The following is a 25,545-nucleotide window of genomic DNA, read 5'->3' on the forward strand; positions in this document are numbered from 1 at the left end:
CCACCATTTAATGAAAATGAAGTTAATAAATATTTCAACATTGTGAGAAGGTTGCCTAAACCATGGAATGGCCCATCAAAAATTGGTCATTATTATTGCAAAGTCTTTTAACTGGTAAAGCACAAGAAGTTTATGCCACCCTCTCTCTAGAGGATGGGTGGAGTATGATAAAGTTAAAGCAGCTATTCTCAAAGCATGTGATTTAGTACCAAAGGTTTATTGCCAAAAGTTTCAAGTTTATTGGAAGCAAGAAAATCAAACTTATTTGCTCACAATAAAAAGGCTAGTTTTGATTGATGGTGTAATTTTATGCATATTGACAATAGTTTTGACAGACTATGACAATTATAGGTAATTGAGGAATTTAAAAGTTGTGCAAGTAATGACCTGAAAATTTACTTGGACAAAAAGAAAGTTGACACACTACAGGAGGCAGCTGCTTTTACTGATGATTAACACTTAAAACCACTTTTCATTAAAAGAAGATCCTGCTTTCTCAACAGAAATCTATATCTTTCCATCCACTAAAGTTCAGGATTTTCATAAAAAATCCAGCTCCCTAGTTCAAAATATTCTGCCAGTTTGGATAAAACATCATCAAAATAATCAAGGCATGTCTTCCATTTTTGTAAAAAAATAATTAAAATAAAAAAAATTGTCATTTTATGTCTGATTGTGAGCAACACCCACTGCATTCATGTCCATATATGGACACAGTTTCACCAAATCACCTGATGTTGTTGAGTTGGCCACTGATAAAAAGGCTGATGTAGTTAGGGAAGAATTTAGACCTTTTATGTCTGTTGGTTCTGTGTCTTTGACAAATGAAACTATTAATCCCATACTAATACATATTCTATGTGATACTCAGGTGACTCTGTCATTGCATTTAGAAGGTATACTACCTTTACAGTTATGACAAAATGTGTTCATACCCCTGTATCCCTAGTGGTTTTTTGCTCATAACTTAAAAAGTATCATGATTAGGCTAATAGAAGTATAACATATTATAAATACTATACTAACACACATCTACATCAATTTTTATGTAAATTAAATGACAAATAAATTGTTTATAAACAAATAACCAAAAATAGGAGGAGCAGCAAGTGTTCGTACATTTCAGAACGTGTGAAATAACTGATATTCCCGTAAATATTTTGTTTAGTTTCGCGAATAAACTACATTATACCATTCCAGAACTAGACACTGGGTTAATAATTATTGTAATTTAGCCAGCAAAAAATTTACTTCCTGCAATTTAGCGCCGTCTCCGTCATTATCTGCTTGGTCATCGTAGTGAACAGGAAATAACTGTCCAGTGATTTAAAAAACCAAAATATTGTAAAATACAAGTCTCGTGTGTCTCTTTCCTGTACAACACGACATAATGTGCCGACATCTACTGTTTAAAGCATAATTGCCAAGTTTAAGCTTACAGGATCAACTGCAACCTCCCTTGTTCCAGACTCCCCACCAAAATTCCAGAGAGAACCAAGAGGAAGATTATCAGAGAAGTTAGTAGGAACCCTCATTTAACACGTAATGACATACAGAAACTGGTAAGGGAAACTGGGGTTAAAGTAAGCATCTCTACAGTTACAAACATGTTACGCTCTTCTGGGTTCAAAGCATGCCGTCCTCATAGAACTCCATATTTAAAGCCTGTTCATTTAGAAGCATGACTGAGGTATGCAAGAAAGCATGTAGATAAACCCTTTACCTATTGGAAGAATATTCTTTAGTCAGACGAGGCTACAATTGAGCTTTTTGGCCCCAATGATGTTTGCAATATTTTCCATAAGAAGGGGAAACGAAATCTTCCAAAAACACCGTCCCTACAGTTAAACATGGAGGTGGCTCAATCATGCTATTGGGTTCCTTTAGCTCTTCTGGTGTAGGCAACCTTTACCACGTCAAGAGAATCATGAAGAAAGAAGAGTATGTTGATATATTAGGCACTTATATCAAAAATGATGCTCAGAACTTGCGACTTGGGAGTTGTTGGATCTTCCAGCATGACGATGACCCTAAGCACACATCGAAATATGTGCAATCCTGGTTGCAGAGGAACCATATAAGCATTTTGGAGTGGCCATCACAGTCACCCAATCTCAACCCAATTAAAAACGTTTGGCATGAGTTGAAGACCAGGGTTCATCAGCATCACCTGAAAACTTTGCAAGAGTTGGAAGCATTCTATAAAGAAGAATGGAAGAAAATACCAGTTGAGTACTGTCAAACGATCATGGAGGGCTATGAGGAGAGATTGTGCCAAGTAATTCACCTGAAAGGCTACACAACTGACCATTATAGTAGACACATGAACACTTTCTGCCCCTCCTATGCTTGGTTATTTGTTTATAAACAGTTTATTTGTTGTTCAATTTACATAAAAATTTATGTAGATGTGTGTTAGTATAATATTTATAATACACTATACTTTCAGTATCCTAATTGTGATACTTTTTAAGTTATGAGGAAAAAAAACTACTCACAATGCAGGGGTAAAACACTTTGTCATAATTGTATATTTGAGTTCTGCCAGTGGTGAGTCTATTAATGTTCAGGGTATTGAAGGTGGCTTTGTTTGTAATGAACTTTTTCATAACATTTATTTAGCATCAGACCAACTTTTTGGACCAGTTGTGGTTTGAATAATACCTTCTCTGCCATTTAATGATGTATCATTATTATTGGGAAATGATTTTGCTGGGGAAATAGCATTTGCTAAACCCAAGATTATTAGTGAGCAGATAGATCACTGTTACATCTAAGGATAATATTGTTAAGGGGAATCTCGATGTGTTTCCCTTATGTGCTGTGACTCAAACTTAGGCTAAGAAATAAAGTGATAAATAAATGATAGACATGTATTCAGAGGATAATGTTATTGATTTGCCTTAGACATTTTTTTGGATACAATAAGGATCTTGTGAATAATTGTCCTACTGACAATTCTTTGATGAGTGACTATGATGAAAGTGAGGGATGTGGTTCATCTGGCACAATTCCATTTGCTAGAAGTACAATGATTGCAAGCAAGAAATGGATCCATAGATCTATTCACTACTTAAATGTGCACTCCCAAAAGATGAACTGGAGAAAGTTCCAGATGGTTACTTTTTCACAAATGGTGTGCTCATGAGAAAATGGAGTCACCAAATGTACCAACTACAGAGTACTGGGCTGTAGTTTATAAGATTGTTGATTCAAAAGTATATTATTATAAAAAATTGAGAATTATCCATGAATTCCCCATAGGAAGTCATATACATGTCAACAAGATGTGACAAAAATACATTACTCTTGGCCAAAAATCAGGCAAGATGTTTCTCAGTTTTGTAAAACTCATCATACCTGTCAATAGGTCAAAAAGCCAACCATAAAATTTTCATTGCTCCTTTGAAACCTATCCCAGCTTATGAACAATAATGATAGTCATTCCAATATCACATAGAAGGTGTGGAATTAGCAGTGTTATATGTCAATGACACAGAACTAGCAAACACAAAAGGTCTGAATTTCTCCTGTCCGTAACGACATCAGCCTTTTTATCAATGGGCAAATCAACAATATATGTTACATGCATTTATAAATATATATTAAACTTAATCAAACACAGATATTAAAATGAATACATAATAGTATGTATGTTGCAGTTGTATCTACAGAAATATTAAATGCAAGTCCAACTAGGTTATAATATCACTGTATAGGTTATTGGTTAGGCTGTATTTGTAGTACTGTGTTCATTCTTGGCTCCTTCCTTTAAAAAGGGTTTTGAATTATTATAAAGGGTACAGAGCAGGGCTACCAGGATTATGCTTCAGATGGACAGGTTGTCATATGAGGATACAAAATCTTTCAACTTGTTTTCTCTTGAGAAAAAGAATAGTTATAAGGGATCTGATTGAGGTGTTTAAAATTGTTAGCATTCATAGTGTTGATGCACTATATTTTTTATTATTTAATTGTGAGATTGGTGACAGTACTACAGGACACAAATATACATTTTGACAGAGTAGGAGTCATCTTCAACTGAGAAAGCTTTATTTTATCTGACAGGGTGGTTGGTCTTTGGAATGGGTTGCCTTCAAATATGGTATATAAGGTTAATTTGAGGGAGGAGTTGATAAATGTTTGGATGATAAAGGATGGCTTTGAGGTGTGTCTTGTTTTTAGTGAACAAGACAGTTTGGATGGAGCAAATGGTATCTTGTTGCCTTTTAATGTCATGTTATCTGGACTGCATATAATAAGACTTTTACTATAAACTGTGGGTGACAGTCAAGATGAGTCCAAAGTCAATCACAGGTCAACTTTATTTTCGTTATTAAAAATGTAATGTTATGAAGTAACTGTGCTTGAAACACAAGTTGAGGTTATTGTGAATGAAGCATAATATTAATTTGTTTCAAAATTTAGTAAACCGACTGCAAATTTAACAGCCTTGTTGTAGTATTTAGTGTTATAACTAAGTTAAAATGAACAACTGCCTGAGAATAATAAACAATAAATGAAAAGGGATAAATATGAGATGCAACATGAGACAACATTTTCACAAGTTAATTACCCATGTTCACATGTAAAGTTCCTAATCTTTCATAACAGTAAGCATTATGATTGCAAGCAAAATAATCAACATTTTTTTTTATTTTTATCATACCCTTTTATTTCACTAGAAGGCAACACTTGTTCTAATGAATAAACCCAGTATATGCTTTCCATTTTTTAATGCTTATGTGTTAGTATTTTGTTGCTGTCAGATATTGATGTAGTTAGTGTCTGGATGACAATTATATCTGTCATATATGTCTCAACTGAATTGATTAGTCCTTGTGTTGGGAAAAGGACTTTGTCAACACTTGTTATGGCAGACTTCACCTGGTTTACATGTTAAACATTTTTACTTTCACACATAAGCTCTTACAATTGCTAATTTAATTTCCTTACCCTGATGCTGGAGTTGCTCAACCTACTCCAGGAACAAAAAGACTCTATCTGGTTCACTGAATAGCTTAGCTGATAGTAATATAAATTGCCTTGATACTTGATGTACAGCTATACAATCAACATATGCATAAATTCTGATAGGAAGATACCTGCCTACATGAATAGATAGTAACCCACTCATTTTATTTAGGACAGTATGGCAGCATTTTTAAATATTACTTAGCAAGTAGAGCAATCTGCCTGGTCCAGTAGGGCAGCTGGCCTGCTTATATCACCACTTCAATGTTTTTAAAGGGATATAGAATTATATTGGAACAGTACCTTGAAAGTCTTAAATTGTTATAAAGTTCCCATCTCTGAAATACTGATTAAGTTGATAATATGTTTTAACGTAATGCAAGGTCATTCAAACAGAAATAAAAGGAAATGTTACAAGTATTGGATTCAAATTTCAAAAAAGCCAATTTTGAAGGGATGGAACAAGAATTATCTTTTGTGAATTGGACACGTGAGTTATTTGGAGGCAATGATAGAATGTGAAAATTATTTTATGAGTAAATTTTCTAGTATTCAAGATAAACATTTTCCTTTTTCAAAGAAAATAGGTGGATGCAAACAAAAAAAAACAAAAACAGGTTGGCTAACAAAGGGTATGAGATAAAAATACAGAAAAGCATCACAACTTTAAGAAATTTAAATTGGCTGGTATTATAGAAGATAATGAAGATAATAGATGATCAAGAAAGTTGGCCATACAAAAAATTAGTACATACAAAAGATGTATGGAATATAGTTGGCTGAAAATGTAAAAATTAACAGTAAGTATTTCTTTAAATAATTTTAGGGTAAACAAAATGTTGGATTGGGGTAGAATCCTTGAGGGATGATAAAGCAAGGCTTGCATTTGATGATTATGAGATGGCTAGGTTATTAAGTTTTGCTTGCTCTTCAGTTTTTACCAATGAAGATTTAAGCAGTATCCCTCACATAGAACAGTTGGTAAATGGCAATAAGGTATGACAATATAGTTCCATTACTTCTGGGAAGTTTAAAACATAAGGCTTCTGGAAAATTAAGTATTGGATATATGAGCCACTGTTGTTTTGTAAATATTTCAATGGTGATCAGGTACCAAAGGACTGAAAGTTAGCTAATGTCACTCCTCTTTTAAAAGAAGATAATATATATATATACTCATATATTCTATGCCTATCAGTCTTACATCACTTCTGGGAAACATTTTGGAAAGTCTGATAAAAGATGCTTTGCAAAGGTCTTTAACAAAGCTTAGAATTTTATAAAACAGTCAACATAGTTTCACTAAGGGAAAATCTTGTCTTCAAAACTTTCAACATTCTTTGAAAAGATTACTGCTTATATAGATGAGGATAAGGGTACAGATGCCACATAAAAGGCATGTGAAAAATTATTTCAGTGAGTGTGGGTAATAAGTTAGCTAATTGGGTAGAAGAGTGGTTTGATGGCAGAAAGCAGATGATTGTTATATATGGAGTTCAATCAAACTGGATTACTGTCACAAGTAGGGTTCTTCAGGGCTCAGTCTTAGGATCTTTGCTCTTTTTTGATTTACATCAATGACTTAAGTAAAAGAATGATCAACAAGTTACTTAAATTTGTAGATAATATTAAGGTCTTTGATGTGTATAACTATGAAGATGATGTTGCTGATTTATGAAAGGATTTAGATCATTTTGTGAGTTGGGCAAATAAATAAATGGCAGATAGGTTTTAATTATAATAAATGTAACATAATTTATATGAATCATCATAATTATGCATATAATTTGGATGGGAATAATATTAATAGTGAAATAAACAAAAAATCATGGTGTAATGGTTGACCAGTCTCTTTAAGCCATCCAAAAAGTGTGCTGTTGCTAGTGGTAAGGCAAATAAGATTTTAGGTTGTATTTACAGTAATGTTGAATACAAATCTAAAGATCTTGTAATTTTATTATATATGTCATTGGTTTGCCACATTTGGAGTATTCAGTCTTGGGAGCCTTAACCTAAGGAAGGACATTGCATTATTGGAAATGGTTCAGAGATGGAAGGGCTATCATATAAGAAAAGATTATAACCTCCAAAACTGTTTTCTGTTGAAAAAAGAAGAGTTAGAGGGAATTTTGTTTCAGGTATTGTAAAGGGAACTGATAGTGTTGATGCATCAATTTTTTTTGTACCTAATGGTGATAACAGTGCGGCTATGGGAGATAAATATAAATCTTGACACGGTAGAAGTTATCTTCAACTAAGACAGTTTTATTTTTCTAATAGGGTGTTTGGCCTTTGGAGTGAGTTGTCTTTGGATGTTGTGTAAGCAGCAAATTTAAGTGAGTTTAAGAGAAGGTTTGATGGCTATGTGGATTATAAGGGCTGGATTTAATTAAGATTTTTACTATATTTTATTTACTCGATAGCTTTAGTTTACCTTAGAGGATGGGATGGCTGAGATGGACCAATAGGTCCATTATTGTCCCTAAACATTGTTATATGTTGTCATGCTTTCATTCCATTACTTTAATCATATTGACTAGTTTTTGTACCTTAAAAACTGGCCAAACTTTTTTGTGAAATTCATCTTTTATGTAAAATACATTGTGTAACCCATTAGTAATTAGTGGAATCTATTGTGCTATTGATATATAAAATATTATAGTTTACAGGTGATCTTTGAGTGTTGCATATTGTGAAAAAGATGGATGCTGAAAATTTATTGTATAAACTTAATTTCTGCTATTATATGCTACATACAAACAAATACACACACACACACACACACACATACATTTAGATTGCCTGTTTTAACACTTTAATAATTTATTCTTCAACATTTGTCCTGGAGAGATTAATATGTTTTTGAAATAAGTTAAATCATATTATACGAAAATTATTTCAAAAACTTATAAAACTCATTTTGTGCTTGCCATGAAGTGCATCATTGATAAAAGGAAAAAAAATTTGTTTTCAGGCTGATGGTGGTAGACTTCCAAGGGAAAGGTCAAGTCGACAGGGAGGAAATCTTACAATTTACAACTTGCAGAAGGAAGATCATGGCCGTTATGAATGTGTTTTAGAGAATGATATTGCCACTTTGGTCACTAGCACCATGATTCTGATTGAAAGTAAACTCCTTTTACTGCATATTGTAGAAATTTATATTGTTTTTCAATAATTACTTTACCTGATCACTAGAATAGTCACTTATTGTGGAAAAAAATCTTTTAGTTTGTCTTAGAAAATTGCATTTATCATTTTTGGTAGTTAAGTGCTACAGCCTGATTTAATTTAAGTTTAAAAGGGTTTTGGTGACTGATGTTACTATGGAAATATATATATATCATAGTATAATGTACATTTCTGAAGGTAAGTAGTTTCATATTATGAGTCTTAGAGACTGATGTAACTGAAATGACAGCATGGCAGCAATATGAAATTTGTTTAAAATAACAATGAACTACTATTGGAATTAGGTAATGGATTAGTTACTCAAGTAATTACGTTGTGTACCATGAAAGTTATTAACAAGTGATATTTATACAGTGTCAGTTTTATACTGACATGTGTAACCCAGAAGCATGGGTGGGACTTGGGACCAAAATGTGGGAGGGGGCAAAAACACACACACACACAAAGAAAAAAGCCTGACTTAAATATTATGAATGTCCTTTGTGTACTATATTCCTCAGATAAACAGTAAAAGTGACAGCTCTCCATAATCTTACTTATGTCCAAAACAATGCATTTTCATTTTAGTATATTATTTTTTCTGTTTTGTGCAGTTTTCACATAATATGTGATTAAGAGAGTAATTAAGTTAATTTCATTCTTACTGTCTTTGTTATGTCTGTGACAGTAGTTGCAATAATATAGACAGCAATCAATCTTCATATATTAAGTTAGGTGATATCTTGAGGTTACATCTGCCCTTTTGCTGAAGGAAAATTATCAATCATACAGGTAGCACTAATCACTCTGGGTGAATCTTAAGTTGTATCCTGAATAAAGAATTTTAGTTTAAAAACATTTGATACATGATATAAAAAAAAGTTGAAATTACAATTCAACTCCAGAAAAATCATCAGTTCATCATATAAGGAAATACACATACTGGATTTCTGTCTTTGATTTAATAAAGGCTCTTCACCGTTTTTACACTAAGTCCAATCTTTTTATTTTCTTTCTCATGAGCTCAGTCAGAGTTAGAGAACTCAGTATTACTTTACAATAGGTACCTTGTTGAATATCCTTTTATTAAGCTAGTCTATCCCATTGCTCTCAGAACAATCACTTTAACCTCATTACACCACAGAGTGGATAGGAAGAAGAAAATTTTAGTATTATTACTGCAGGATATATTATTGTAAAGTTTTCAGTTTTCTGCTGATCTGTGTACCGTCTGTAACTCCTACTCTTGTATTATTTAAATTTAAAAGGATTTGTGTCATTCAAAATTGCATTTTCTACAACTTGGAAGACTTGTGACCAAAAGAAAGAGTTAGTCATCAAAGGAAGATGGTTTTATGAGAGGATTATCAATTCTATGAGAAGTTCTTGCACAAACATCCAGCAATAATTTAAACATCTATGACTTCCATTTCATAAAATCTGAAGACTTGAAAAGAAAAGCCAATGTTTCTCATGTACCCAAAATAGCTGTTTCATGTAATTCCTCTTGGTGTGGGGGAAGCATAGATTACTGAAGAATCATTGCTGTGTTGTCTAGTGAGTGTAAAATTGCAATGAATAATTTGTATAAGAATCCCAAACCTGTAACCTGAGAATACTAAAAACAGACTGGAGGTACTATTGTTGGATGAACCCCACCAATAGGAGTTATCTCACCAGCAACAACAGGAAACTATATATCTTGAAGTACCCTCTGATTTCACATGGCAATGGCAACTTACTGTTCTGCTATTTTGGATTGACTACTCTCATGAGTGTTGGAGTTCCTGGCTATGCTTATCATGCTCTACCTACAAAATCAAAGAAATTGTGGTCAAGTGATGGTCAAGAAAGTGTGAGGGATAAGTTTTGACCACAGCTATAGCTTTCTTGAGAGAGGCAAAACAGGTCACTTCCCAACATTCATTGGTACAGAGAATGAGACTTGCACTATTTTCTGAAGTATTTCTGCAATGTAACTGTTAAAATTGCTGATTCCAAGGGCAGGTTGTACTGTGTTCAAACTCGCATTTAGACAGTCAGGACCAAGATTCCATTGAACACCTGAGTAAGGTGAAACTTCAGGACAGTAAGACAAGCATTGTTGTGTTGTGCCAAATATTTGACCTTGTAGAAAATCAAGCAGTGGTTGAACTAAGCTCAAGGCTCAGAAGAGGAATAAAAGGGAAAGCTTTCATGACAATCTAAACAATATGCTTTTTGCACAGTAACTTTTATTCTGCAATGGCTTTGGTAGAACTTAAGTACATCATTGTTGTCAAGTTTTTGAAAGACGAAACCAATAAAATGATGAGCCACCATCTGTTTATAAGAGATCTACTTACCCTTACAGAGGAAGTTTCAGTAACAATGCAGCACAGAATAGTAACTTTGAACTGGTGGCAAGAAAGGAAGAAACCTACAGTAATAGCTGCAGCGGCTATACTTCAAACAAACCGTTGTGTTTAGGCATTAGGCACAGCTAGAGCCCAGCCAATGGTTAGCGATTTCTTTGCCTTCAGAACAGGAAGTTAAGAAGTTAAGTCTTGTGATGTTCTCCACCTATGTCAATGCTAAACCAAATTAGTATACTACAAGTTCCATATTATTAGTTTCTATTCACTATTCTTAATGGCAGAATGTTACGACGATGGTTTTTCATGCTCACTGCAGTTTTCTCTTTAATATTAAATGGCTTGAGTTATACCTATGCTTTAGACAATTTTTTTCTTTTTAGATCTATGTTCTTACGTCTTGAGTTTGTTATCTGTTTTCTTGATTTTATAGAAAAAAATTGAGACGTTATAAATATGAGTTTACAAACATCTATTGTACTAAGTCTCTCATGATGACTAGATACCCACGTGAGGTAAAAATATATTCTAAAGATGGGTAGTATAGATATTCGACCTTCTTAAGTCACCTTTGTTAACCTGAAGATGACCTAAGAAGTTCAAAACATTGTTCTGTACTTTATGTTAAATAGTTTTAAAATCCATACCAGCCGTTTTTAGAATACATTGTTATGAAGTCTCCTAGCGATCTTACTCTGCCATCTTTGAAGTCTAAACAGTTACCTGGGCGTTGGTGGAGGCCTTTCTGTGGAGGATGTTCAATTCCTCGTATGCAGAGAGGTGGAGTCTTACATGAAGTTTGATGTATCTTCTCCTATCAGCTCAGAGGCTGAGATTGTGAAGATCTGGGTGGACTCATACAAAAATGTCTCTTTTTCTGGTATCTTCCTTCACTCGTACAGTTACCCATCAGGCTACAATATTACTATAATATCGCAAATAGCTCGCAACTAATAGGCGACGTTAGATTCAAACGTCAGCTTCGTCGCATAGTTTCAACTTTATTGACATCGGAATATAGTTTGGAATACCATTTACTCTGGATTCAAACCTCAGTACCAGTAAATAAAGTTTATGCACGACAAAATGTCCACTTTCAATTGAAATATGCTAATTAAATTAAACAGTTTATCATGGAAATTAAAATTTTGTCTTCACATTGCGACAGCCTCTTACAATGAAATCGTAATGTACAGTTTTGTTTCATATATAACTAATGTTCATTTACATCAATGTGTTTTATCAGTGAAATAGTGTAAAAAGTTTGAAACTTGTATTATAAAAAAATACATTTTAAAATATGCAGTTTTGTTTCTGTGTGAAAACCCGTTATTCTCGACTTAAATGCTTAATATTAATTATTTATTTGTAAATGTTTGAAAGTTGCGAATATTTCCTTGGATCTACTGTGCAAGTGAACACGCACGTTTATGTTTGAAGAGGATCTTGACTGCGTGGTGGATAGTTTCAATGTAAGTATAAAATGTATTCAAATCATAAAATAAAAGAAATAAAACACCATTTAAAACTGGCTCTAGTTTGGTTTCAAAAAGACAGACATAACGTTTACTTTGAACTATGCATGACAGTTTTTAAAATAAATAAATTTTTAGACATTCTGCTTTTGAAACGAATTTCAATTGTCAGTGTATGGTTGGTTTCGTGAATGCTAGGTTGCTATCCCTATCTATTTCTGGATAGTTTATTTGTGTTTCATTAAAATAAAACTTCGAGAATTTCTATTAAAATATTAGAAATATCGTCCATAGCACTCTGAGTCCTTGTGTTATTACAATATGACACAATACCAGCCTTACTGTATGCTGAAGAACCAAAAAAAGGATTTATAGACTGATATCACAGTGGTCACCATTCACAAAATTAGTCTTTTTTACTATATCATGTCATAAGTAACATGTCACCTGTGGAAAATGTACATAAAAGACTCGCAAAAACATATAAACCCGCGTGGTGTTTGTTTCATTCATTCATTTGAATTAAGCTGTTCAGTTTAAACATGATCAGTTTAGCACGATGGATACAATTTATAGTGGTAATTCTAATTGACAATTATTATATTTTTCTACTATTGTTCAGTAGAGAATGATCGAAATACATTGTAATTTTGAGTTATAAGAAGTAATATAACATTATTTGATTTTGATAATTGATATTAAGTTTTGTTGAGTTTCATTGTGTTTCCGACTTAACACTATTAAAAGAGTATATTCTAATGATAATGATAGAAGTACACATCCTCCTAATGTGAAATGTCCAAAATTTAAAAGGATCTCATTATTTTCAGAAAGTACAGTGGCCAACCAACCAGCAGCTACTGAGACAGAAAGTGCTACATGAATCTCTCAACATCTGAAATGTGCGTCAAACCAAAGGGAAGATATGTGAGGAATACCAAGAATTGACTGAGCATCATGTATTTTACATACCAATAAAACTTTTAATTGTATTTGTACTGTGTCAAATGATATGGGATGAAATTATTACATTATCATAACATTGTGATATGACTTGAGACCACGTTCCAAAATCACCTTCTAACTGACCAAATTCGGATGTTAAAATACAATTGTAGAACAATGGTGTAATCTAACATCAGATTATGTTGCAAAATTAATTTCCAACTGACCAAATTCTGACACTGGGATAATACCGTGCCACAATATTGTGACAATATTTTATACCTACCAGGTAATCACATGCTTTAGATGGACAATCTGCTTCCTGCACCCTGTTTTTTGCGACTAGTATATCAGGTTTCTCCTGTGGCTTATGACTTCTTTTGCTTTGTTAACACGAAAGCCATTCAGCTGATCAGTTGATATATCCACCTTTGTCAGGTATTGCTGTGTATACTCAGTGACTTGCTGATCAATTGGGAGAAGGTGCTGCCATGCCTTGTCTTCCCCATTTATTGTATCAGTATGCATTGACTTTTAATCACTTGGAGAACCCATATTTAGATTATCAGAGGTTAGATACTTTTCTTCCTATTTGGGGTTCTAAGTCTTATTCCACTATTCATCTTAATTTATTTTCTTGGATATGTCTTTCCCTTACAACAGTTTTCCATTTTTATCTTCTTTGCAACTGTTGTCTGAGGCCTATCCCAGGTTTTCAGGAAATCTTAGTCATTTTTTGACTTTTACTTTGGTATAGTTATCAACTTGTTCTCTCTCATTGGTCCTTTGTTTGGTTTATTGCTGGAATCTTTTGGAAAGAAATGTCTTGATTATGGAAGTTCGACTTTTTGAGTCCTTAGAAATGTCAGAAAAACCCCTTTTCGGGGAGATTCAGCTTTTGTAAGTTTTCCATATTCAATGTAATTTTGAGTGTATACAACTCATTTCCACTCTTCTCCGTCAATGCTATCCTATCACCTTTCCTGGTCATTTTCCTGCATTTCACTTGTTTTATAACAAAGAAGGCATGTGATTGGTGAACTGTCATCGACCTGTCTTCTTTTTTCCAGCTTTTTTTGTTTATAATGGAGTCATTTATTTTATTTTGATGGCACTTTGTATGCATTCTATAGATAAGTGAGTTCAGTGTTATCAATGCTTAATATTCTGATAGTGGAGTCTTTACATAATTATATCTACTTTACGTGTGAAGGACAGGTTTACAATTTTGCACTTTATAATTAGGCCTAGAATCTATCTCGTATGTCTTTTGCCAGACAGTTGGATCATTTTCACATCATCTTTATTCATAGAGCACTTATACTCACCATTATATGGATGACTTACTTCTCCTTGATCCTTTCATCACTTGGCAGAACTTCACACTTGAGCTCTTTTATCCAAAGCTGTTAGAGCTGGGTTTTTCGTCGAATTGGAAAGGTATATTTTTACTCCCACACGGCACTCGTCCATGTAGGAATGTTTTTAGACTCTTGTTTCCTTCATGCCACGGAAAGGCCCATTATTCTAATAATGTCTTCATCTTTCCCATCAATACATGTTGTTTTGTTTCTTGAAATCACTCATTTCTTTAGGTCGGGCCCACATGACAGGTGTTCCTCATCTGCACAAGCATCCGTGGATACATCTTTTCACGAATATTTCACTTCCAGGATGAGGTAATTGTGTAGGAGATGTGGAATTTAGAGGCCTCAGGACAGAAAGGAATTTTGTTTCCACAGCATTGCAACGAGCTATTGTTGTGAAGATTAGTGGTAATGCTTCACTTGAACAATTCTAATGTGATCTTCTACTTTTCCAAGCAAGCAAGTACTCACTCGAGGGCTCTTTGTTTTCAGATATTGGATCTTCACCTTTAGTCCCACAAGTATGAGTTTGTCTGCTTTGCTTGCCATGTTTTTTTTGCGATAATGTTGTAGCCACTCAGCTTGTCCCAACAGTTCTTCCCACAGAATGGCTACATAATTTGAAAGTGTTTATTGGATCTGCTCTCATCTCAAGATGCCTCTGATCGATGCTTTCACTATACACTGTAATGCCCAACTTTCATTCTTCTGGCTTCCTATTTCTCACCCTTTTGCTTTGGGCACAGTTGTTTTCAGCTGGGATTGAAAGAATTTTCATGTTTACAAATTTCTTAAATTTACCCGTTATCCAAAGTTTTCCACTGATTTGCTCCTAATTTTGTTGAGTTCTTCTGGTGGCGTCACATTCACTGCAACAGCCTTGAATCTAACTCTCTCATTATCTCCAGGAGTGTCAACTGCTTCCAATTTTTCTTTGGCTACATCTCCTATGTCATTTCAGGTCAGACGTTTTTCATTTCTCAATCATTATTGCCAGTTTCATGCTTGGCTTTTGTGTGGTATGTTGAACGTCATGGATTGACCTCTTTGGTGACATCTTTATTAATGTGGTTCATTTTGCAATCTTTCTTGGACGCTTATCAATGGTAAAGATTTACATATCATAAGCAGGTTCTCAGGAATGGTTTTAATCCTTTTTGTCCCACTGTGCTGTATATTTCTATTTTATCACACAGTTATCCAACAAAAATTTGGTACATGTGTCCATTTCTCTATGTAAGGCAGTCTTGTCAACTAATTTTCATTACTGTGGGAGTTGAAACATTTTCAAGTCCCCACATTTGTCCTTGCTTATGAAACCTTTTTGGGTTATCTGTCTTCATTGTACTTTCACAGTTCTTCATTCGAGTATTATTCTGGTCCACCATGAGTTATTTAGTCCACTTTTGCACTGTGTCCTATATAACATATTTTTCTGATTACTTATTTTCTTATTTTTTGGCTAGTGAACATTAAAATTCTGATGTGTTTCCAGTTCTTGTCTAAGGACACTTTACCATTACACATATGTTCTGTTGTATCCCAAAGGTCCTTTCTCCCCAAAACTTCAACTAGAGTAAAAAACAATGCTTTCTCTCCCATTCATTTTCCCTCCATTTCTCGTTTTTACGACTGCTTGAATCTGGGTAGTCGTTTGTTTTTTTTTGGTTTAGACATTCCAATGTTATGTTGCATGCAGTAAAGGGTTTAGTGATTCATGTCACTGTTTGTTTCTCCACTGGATTTCTAAAATGTCATGTGACTTGTCTCCACTCACTGTGACAGATTGGGTTTGTATTGCTTACTCTGGGTTTTCATTAGAGAAGTGGAGACTTCTTTTGGTCTCATCCCATCCAGTTTGCCCTATTTCAATATCACTGGTAGCTTGGTTGTGTCACTCACTGGAGGAGATAGCATAGTTGCATGCGTATCTAACTTCATACACTTGTATCTCATACTTTTCAGCATTTGGTGGCTGCCTCTTTGTAAGATTTCCAACCAATCCTCATGTGTATTCTCCATGCCCAGACTAGTTTTTCAGAGAAGTGTGTGATTTCATTTCTTTTGTTTTGTTTCTTTTTCTAGATCTTTTCGTCATTTTCATTTTGATCCCACTCAGTGGTGGTTGTTGTGTGGTCAGGTATGCTTATTTCAAAATCTGGTAAAAATGTGTAAGGTGAAAGCAGGACCAACCTATGTGGGAGCTTCCTCATAATTCCAGTTTAGTGATTACTTTTTATTCAATTTGATTGAGCACGACCTTTCTTTTGGGTCATTCGTTTTGTTTCGATGATTCTGGAAGAGAATCTCAACTCCTCATAATTCTGCACATGGAGTGTCAATTCATGTGCCATTAGTAAGCCTTTTCTGCTCAGGAATTAGATTTCATGTTTTCTGGGCAGAAAGCATACCTGTTCCACAAGTAATGCAGACTCCACTAGTAGGCTATTACCATATCTCATTTTTGCATATCTATTTCCTTTAGAGATGTACGCTTACTGACCCTTCCACCTAGTCAATGTGGGAATCTAGCTATAACATGAGAGGAGGTGTGCTATAAAATCTAACATTTTCCTCACTCAAAATGTACTTACAGTAATACCTATACATTTTTGCATACTCCCACTCTTCCTCCTTACAAAATGGCCAGTTTTTGGTCTGCTAATTTGAAACATCTCTAACTGAATAGGAATTTGTAATATGGAGCTTATATACCGATCTCAGATAGAAGTGTGTTTAAGTAATTGGAGAAAATCACATGATTTAACTTGCTTTGAGCAATGCGGTATAAAATTTGTACCAAAACTTACAGGGGTTGAGAAGACAAACTTTTATTTGGATAAAGTTATAGTGTGAGAGAAAAGTATAATTGCAAATATATTTTTGATATAGGAAAATATTAACTTTAAACATTGAAATGCCTGTCAGGAAGTGAAATTCCATTAATGTATGGGAGTAATTGAGAAATATTATGTCAGAGAGAAAACACAGCTCTACCTATTGTTTGTTGGTAAGAATAGTGCAATATATTTCAATTTGATCAAATCAGAGTATTCATGGACAATTGAAATTATCAGTAATAAAAGAAATTCAGACAGTTAGGTATCATACAGAATGTAAACTTGGTTCATCCATTGTTTATGTGATTATGACAATGTATTTTCAATCATGCAAATTAAAATATTTTATAAGCATACAGTTTTCTTACCATTGTGTGCAGTATATAGTTCAGTTTAAAGTGCATAAAAATGCAGGTTGTGATTGTACTAGAGGAAAGTAATATCTTCATGGTGAAACTTTGAATGCAGTGCCTAATTAGTAGTATAACTTGTATCTGAAAGATTTTTGCGAAAATAGAGATGATGAAAATATTTGTTGTTTTAATGGTTAAAAGTATAGGTTGGCAGCTTCTAACCCAAGTCAGCTCATGTGTTGGAACAACAATTTTACTTCTGGACCAAAGTGCTGTTTACATAACAAAGAGATGGTGGTAGACAGAATTAGTATGGGTCAAATGTTAAGTTGTGCCAGCCATTATGAGGGGAATAGAAACAAGAGGCAGTGCCACAATAGGTATTAATCAAGCAGAAACTCAATAAAGCTCTGATTGAAAAGATCTCATGCATTAGAAATATCATTTTTATAGGCAGATGTAATATAATACACGTTAAGCCAATAGAACTATAATTTGACCAAGAAAATCTTTTAACTACTTTATCTGTAAACACAGTTTTTAAAGATGGATATGGTTGTGACCAGTTGTTTATGACTCTTTTAGAATCCAAAAGCCTGGCTGTCATTTTGACCTATTGGAATTAACTTGACCTTAGGTGTTCAGTTTAAATTTTTGCAAGTGAAGATTGAATTCTTATTCTCAAACTAACTAGTGGTATATCTAATTATTATGCTCTTAAACCTCAAAGTATTTATTGTACTGAAAAATGGAAAAAGCTATGATGAAATCAAATGTGTTCAGGAATTTGTCTTTGGTGAGGAGCTGGTTTTCACTACCAATCCAAGCATTTCTGATGCTGGTCTGACTTTTAACCAGACAGATCCCATGGATGAAGATATGTTGCTGGCCAATGCATCAAATTAGAAATATCACATTTTATAGAAACTGTACATCTCTAAATATGCTTTACAGTCTATAGTAGCACCATCACCATTGATGCTGGCAAAGGTAGATGAAGAATCCTCTGCTTCATCATTTAGCTAAGCAGTAACCATGGTTCCAAAAACCACTGAAGCAAAATGTAGGACATTCACACTAGTAGCGGTCAACACCTGCTGACAAAATTCTTCAAATGGCCTTAATGACAACAAAGAATCAATGATCTCACTAACCATCATCACTATGTTCCTAACAGTGCAGCAGATCTAATTATTACTAAATGAACTAAAACCTATGTAACATAAACTAAAAAGAAGACAGACAACAACATCTTCCCAGTTAGAAAAGATTTCTAGCAGTAGATGGAGCAACCCCAAACCAGATGAGCTTTAGCTAGAGCATTCATCCAGCAATTCAGTGGAATTTGAGAAGATTTGTTGTCAGGGTTAAAGTGAGTCAGAGCTTATGAATTATTTTAAGGTACATTTTACATTTCTTTTGTTTAAAATAAAAGAATATACATATATATATTTTTTTTCATTATTAGTTCTTTTCATTTTTATTCTTTGTTTAATTAAAAAGGCTTTGCCTTGCTTTTATATAATGGGTTTTATTTTCATTGTCAGTATTATTTTCAAAATGTTTAATTGATATTTTGTAGATGTTTAAATATTTTAAAGACTATTCATTTGTAATATATCATTGCTAAATGCTTTTTTTTCAATGATTTTATTTTAATTTATACCTTATATTTGTGAGACTTTATATGATTTTACATATTAAGATTTTATATTACATTCTTTGATGTGGTAAAGAGTAGTAGTAATTTTGGTGTGAAATATTTGTTTATTGAGGGTATTATTGTGTATGGCTTCAGTTAATTTATTATCTGTGTCAAAAGGTTTGATTTGTACTTTAACCCTACATACATGAGCTCACTCTATTGGAAGTAGGTCCATACTAAACAGTTAATAATTACCATAATTCCAAGCTCGCCTTTTGTATCTTCAGAAGTTATAATTTTTTCTTAGTGAAAATATGTTTGTGACAGGTACTTTCCTCTTTTCAAAATATTAGCTTTTCTGTTTGTTTGTGTTTTTTCTTTTTGCAGTGCTCTATTTGTGAACTTTTTCGAATGCTTGCTATAAGCCTTTGTCTTTTTTGTTGGAATTCATAGTTCCAACAAATTCATGCAGATCATCGTGCATCTCATCCCCAACAATATGAGAACATTAGTATCACATTACACATGTGACTCACTCTATCCTTATTCCCAAACTATCATTTTGACATTTGGTGAAAGATGCGAGCACAGGAAGAATGTATGAAGAAGGGTTGTAAGTGTGAGCGAAGAGAACTACCTATTAGAAATACATTTTCATTCAGGAAAATTTAAATTCCGATATGGTGCTCTCCTTCTTCTCACAAGACTATTTTGAATTGCACATCATATAACAGAGAAGGGACCAGTGTGTGAGAAGTGCAGGTCTATACCCCAGAAGTATTCAAAGGACACCTCCAAAATAAATGGTACAGATCATATGATCTGAGGAGGGGCACTGCAACACTTCTGAACCAGTTATCTCTTCTCCATGAAAGTAACATGGTCAGGAGAACAAGACAGGAAATAATATGAAGGGAGCACATCTGTACAGGAGATAATAGTACAGGGTGTTCAGAAAGTCACTGTGCAGCTTTGTAATCATATTTTATTCAGTCTATTTCAAGCCAGCAACTCATAGCAGTGTTTAGAAACAAAATAAGAAGGATCCAAGCCTGTACTGATGCCAACGGGAGTCACTTTCAACATTGTTTGTAATTGTCATCCATATTTACCTTCTGTATTCTATATTGAAACATGTCTGTTAATAAATATATAAGTGCATAGTGACTTTCCAAACACCCTGTGTATCAAAGAAACATAAAGATTTGTATATTCACTCAATCCCACAATAGAAAATGGATAAGTGGTGATGTGCCCCATGGTGTAGAGTGAATAGTGCATGATGAACTGTATTTAGCAAATCAGCTACATCCAAAACTTCACTTGCTGGAAACTGACATCCTCGCTAGGGTAGTGTGAGTGTCATACTCTCTTCATATCAAGCCTCAGAGTAGAGAGGCAACCTATCAGAAGACTCCAGGAATGGACAAAGTGGCCAGGACAGAAACATAACATGTCATAGAGACTTTCTCTGACCCACAACACAAAAGAGTAACTAAGAGGAGAAGATAAATGACTCAAAACTGGTGAGTACTTGTGTAATTGGTTCACTTGATCTCCAAAACCTCACTTGCTTGGTACAGGCATCCATGCAAGGGTAGGAAGAAGGTATTCAGACAGAGGGATGAACTGCATTTGGGTGTCTCAACTTTGAGAAAATCATGCAGAGAATCTTGCAACTGCCCTATTCTGAACTGAATAGTTATAGCCATCTTTGTGGAACCCATCCAGAAGATTGCCTCCATTGCCATCTACCCAAGCAGCTTGGAACTCTAAGTGGTAAGAAATCCCATGCTCTAATAAAAAGAGGGGTTGAAAATGAATTGGTAAGTCCAAGAGGGACTTCAACATCCAAGACAGTGCAATGAGTGACCACAAAATCTTACTTATTCAATCTAGGCATGACAGGGATAGGCAGCAGCCCTCTTCTTGTGAAATTAAATTGAATAGGTTAAATATTCTTTAGGCAGAAAACTTTCGAAATTTGTCGTTTACACTAGTGTTTAGTTTAGTGTTTTAGGCAGCTGTTGTCCATTCATTATGAACACTATGCCTAAACAATGTATCGAAAAATAGCTTACTATTATTTGGTCAAATACAATGACATTTCCATAACTATAGATATAGATACATACTATTACTACTTGACATTAATGCTTACATTTTATTTATTTTGATTAAAACATATTACAATAAATAAGAATATACATAAGAAGTATGGCTTCTAGTAATTATAAAGTTACAAAATTGCACTTTGGAAAACAAAAAAGGTACTCAATAGAATATGATATCACAAAACTACTGTAATTTACCTGATTTAAAGTATAATTAAAGTATAAATAAGCTCTAAAAAATCTTTTTGCAGGAAAATGCACATCTTGCGACCTTTTTTTACAATGATATTATAAATATATGTCAGTAAATGTATAATCAAAACAAAATGTAGTTTACACTTTATATTTTAATATAAGTTTCAATTTCCTAATTTGGAAAGGAAATACTTAATATCTCAATTTTCGCCACTGTATCACATGAGGCACCTGTACAACAAATTGCCTATTTTAGATTTTGTTTTTTTATCCCTTGATCTTTCAAGTTTATACTATAGATATTGCTAAGTCATAATGTAAATTCCTTTTCAAAATTATTGTTTTCCTTAAATGTAATTAACAGCTTCATGAGTTTGTGTTCTTCTCAAAGTGATGGTTTGCTGGGAATAGTATAATGACTCATGTCATGATTTATTGTTCTCTTGTCAAGTGGAGATTATTGCTTCATATGACACAAAACAGTTAATAAAAGAATAAAGGTTAAACTATGAATATAAGTAATTTGTAAATTTAAGATTAATAGTGAAAGGAAAAACTGTGTTACTCAGTTTATTTCCTTGGAACTAAGTATACTGTTTATGCCATTTCCTTCACTTTTTGTGCCATAGCATATACTGTTTTACGATTTATTTGAATACTATCCATTATTTCCATAAAACTATGTTATTTGAGTCTCCTTAAATTCAGAATATATTTAAAAATCATGTAACTATCCAACCCATTTATTAAAAGTTTTACTGAACAGTATGAAAAGATAAATAGAAAGAAGTATCTAATTTTAAGGGAAGGTAGATTTTGTTGTTTGTTTGTATAACTGCTGTATGAAGCATCCAAAACAAAATAAATGCTGCAATAAAAAGTACACAAACAAGTAAAATTATGCTAGTTTGATATATTTTTAAATGATTTTCAGTCTCTACTTTGGTTAGAATTGTGATCTGTATACCTAAAGGAAGCAGTTTAAGTTTACCAACCAAAGTGAGGACTGGAAATCGTTTTAAAATCAACAACTAATATCTTGTTTTGTAGTTTTTCTTATAGCAATTACTTTATTTTGGATACCTCTTATATCAATTCTATGAGTGGCCAATGGTTTATACTCTCCCTTAAAATTTTAATTTTTCCCCCAATTTGCTCAGTTTTATGTCTATGAAACGGACACAACATCTATAAACTTTCAATGTAGCCATATACATGATAACTATAACGTTTATAGGATCTAAAACCACAATCATACATTTATATAATTTAATTCCCACTTTGATGGTATCATACACTTATCTTTAGGTCAAAGTAAGGCTTAAGTCCTATACATTTGTAATTGTGGTTTTAATTCTTATTTCATTAGTTTTTATAGTAGGATCACTACTTCATTTTAAAATTCAATTTTTAATACTTTTGTTTATTTACTTTTTATATTTTACCTGTATATACTTTGCCTTTAAAAACAGTTGCATATCTATCAATTGACATGTAGTACCATCCGTTTGGTTGAACAGACATTTAAGTACATGTATGGTATGTTTGTCATTTATATTCTACCCATATATACATCTGTGTGTTTGTGTCAGAACATTAAAAATGGAAAAAATATGTTGGCAATAATCTGATCTATCTAAGCATAAGCCCAGCTGACATGATCACGTAGGAAGGTAGTAGACGAAAAAGTTTCTGTTTTAGAAATTTTTGAATTGTTATAATGGAAACGTTAGTAAATATTTTTTGCGTATTATTAGTATATATTATAACCAATACTTTGAATGTTCAGTGAATTACTTGAAATCCTTGTTGATCCCTATAGTTATTAAGTACTGCTGTACTTAAAATCGGTAAATATAACTACAGGTAATCCAAAATGTCTCAGTGATTGCAGTGTAAAAATAATTTAATGTAAGATTTACAAATATTTCATTTTAACTGAATAAGATTGTATTAACTTCCAGAATAAGCAAGGATAGTATTAGTAATTTTAAATTATAATGCATTATATATATATACGTTATGAATAACTTTTGAAGGTACATAAAGTTCCCTGTTGATACAGAGTTTAGTGGATATTTCAGGAATGCCACATGCCCCTACTAATGTCACAGTGAACACAAGTGCTTCCGCTGCTACCCTCTCTTGGCTTCCAGCATATGATGGGAGATACACACAGTCATATATTATTTGGTAAGTTAATGTTTTGCCTCTGTTTTTGTTAACTAATATATTAATTTTGTGCAAATTGCAAAATCTTCATGATATTTTCAGTTAATCTTTCATTTTACATTGTATACACTAAGCATTTCACTGGTTTCTCGTTTTAATTGTTAAATTTCTTCCCATTCCTTTTCTGGATTTTATTATTTGTCTCACTGATGAAATTATTTAAAATATTATTTATATGTGCATTTAAACGTTCATAATTTACTTAACATTTTAAGTGAGGACATGGTTTATTGTACTAAATATTTAGGTAGGACATTTTTGCCAATTTTATGTGATAGTATAAGAATATACATGAGCAATATGTTAATAGAATATCAAATCTAAACTACCAATGGGAGTGAATCAAGAATATTCTACAGAACTTCTCAATATTCTTATTCGGGATGGCAGTCTATTTGAGGTAGAACATATTAATCATGTTTTCTAATCAAAATATTGAATTTGTAAAATTATGAAAATTAAAAAGAATATGATGACATAATTTATAGGCTTCTGAGAAAACACAAGTATGACTTCACTAATATTATACTTAAATATCTGAAGTAAATTTATTATATGTATAAATTATATAAAATGTTTGTATTCTTTGGGATACTTTTGAAGTTTAGGACATGTATAAACACAAACATTACATATTATTCTTGGAATAATGCTGAACCGTGCAATATTTAGTGTCAGAATGCTTGAGATAGTACTTACACTTTTGGTATCTCAGAGTGAGTATGCTTCAGAGAACTTTTAAGATATTTCTGTAATGTTTTTATTTCATTGGGTGGTTTTTTTTAGATTATTTGATTAAAATTATGCAAATTCTTATATGATAACTGACTTCCCTCACTTAGTAACTTTTCTTGGCAACTACTGCTCTTTATATGCTCAACTTTTTACTCGTTATTAGCCTTATTGTACGAAGGACTTGCATGTGTTACAGCTGCATTGTAGCATGGGAATGAGCATGCGATATGTGTCCACCAATGAGTGTATTATTCATTTTTTATATACTAAACATTATTTTCTTTATCATTGAATCTAATGTTCAGTTCTTGATTTTGTTCATTCGATTGTAGGTGCATTTTAATTTCGTTTGTTTTCACTTTGTTTTTTATATTTTGCTTACTTTGTTGAATTTGCTTTATCCACTCAAATTCTAACATTTGACAAAATATACAATTCCATTGTATGTTTGGCTTGGATTATGATCTCTTGGACAGTTTTTTCTCACCTTCTGTCTTTGCTGTAAAGTCAAGGGCTGCACCTATGAATGTTCCCATGATTTTTGTAGACGTAGACCATTCGTTGTTATAATTTTCCAGGTATGATGCCTTTTGTCTGCTTTCAAGTTTACCATTTCTGTCTATCTCTTCCCCATTGCTTTTATTACCTTTTCCTACAAATCTCTCCATAATATACATTCACTGGCCTTATGTATAGTTTTTGGGAGAGATTTGTACCCTTGGTTTCCTTCTCTCCCTTTGTACCTATATGCTTAATTCCTCCACTGGTGGGATCTTCTTGATCCAATTATTCCTTTCTCTTCTTCTTTTTTTTGCACCATATTGGTGAGTATCATTGTTAGGGAGTTTATTACCTTGTTGGATACCACAGTGGTACACTGTGCAATTTTCTTCCTTGCTTTTTGACATTCCAGCCCTATGGTCCATTCTTGTGCCATGCACTCCTCCTTCTTCCCAGATTTTAGGAGTGAGTTACATTTTCTACATGTATTTAACATAGATATTTGGGTGATTCATGTGTGGATAAGACTCCCTTTTCTTTCTGCCACCTCTCAAAAACATCTTTCTTGGGATTCCTATTTCTCTCACCAATATCTATCAGAATTTATAGGAGTTCTTCTCAGTTAGAGTGCTATCCTACCAGTT

At 33.2% G+C, this 25,545-nt stretch overlaps 1 protein-coding gene across 10 annotated transcripts in view; it reads left to right on the forward strand.

Moving 5' to 3' along the window:
- The window catches only part of LOC143225205 (protein turtle-like), a 247,281-nt gene that overhangs the window by 195,124 nt on the left and 26,612 nt on the right, over positions 1 to 25,545 (forward strand). For 6 of the 10 annotated variants that reach the window (XM_076454208.1, XM_076454207.1, XM_076454210.1 and 3 more), the window contains 2 exons: positions 7,949 to 8,102; positions 23,506 to 23,626. In XM_076454208.1, coding sequence (XP_076310323.1) covers positions 7,949 to 8,102; positions 23,506 to 23,626 — 275 coding nt within the window. The remainder of the gene's footprint in view (positions 1 to 7,948; positions 8,103 to 23,505; positions 23,627 to 25,545) is intronic. The other 4 variants (XM_076454209.1, XM_076454216.1, XM_076454212.1 and 1 more) reach the window with 1 other exon arrangement.

Source organism: Tachypleus tridentatus, chromosome 9 (genome assembly GCF_004210375.1).
Source record: "Tachypleus tridentatus isolate NWPU-2018 chromosome 9, ASM421037v1, whole genome shotgun sequence".
Classification (NCBI taxonomy): domain Eukaryota; kingdom Metazoa; phylum Arthropoda; class Merostomata; order Xiphosura; family Limulidae; genus Tachypleus; species Tachypleus tridentatus.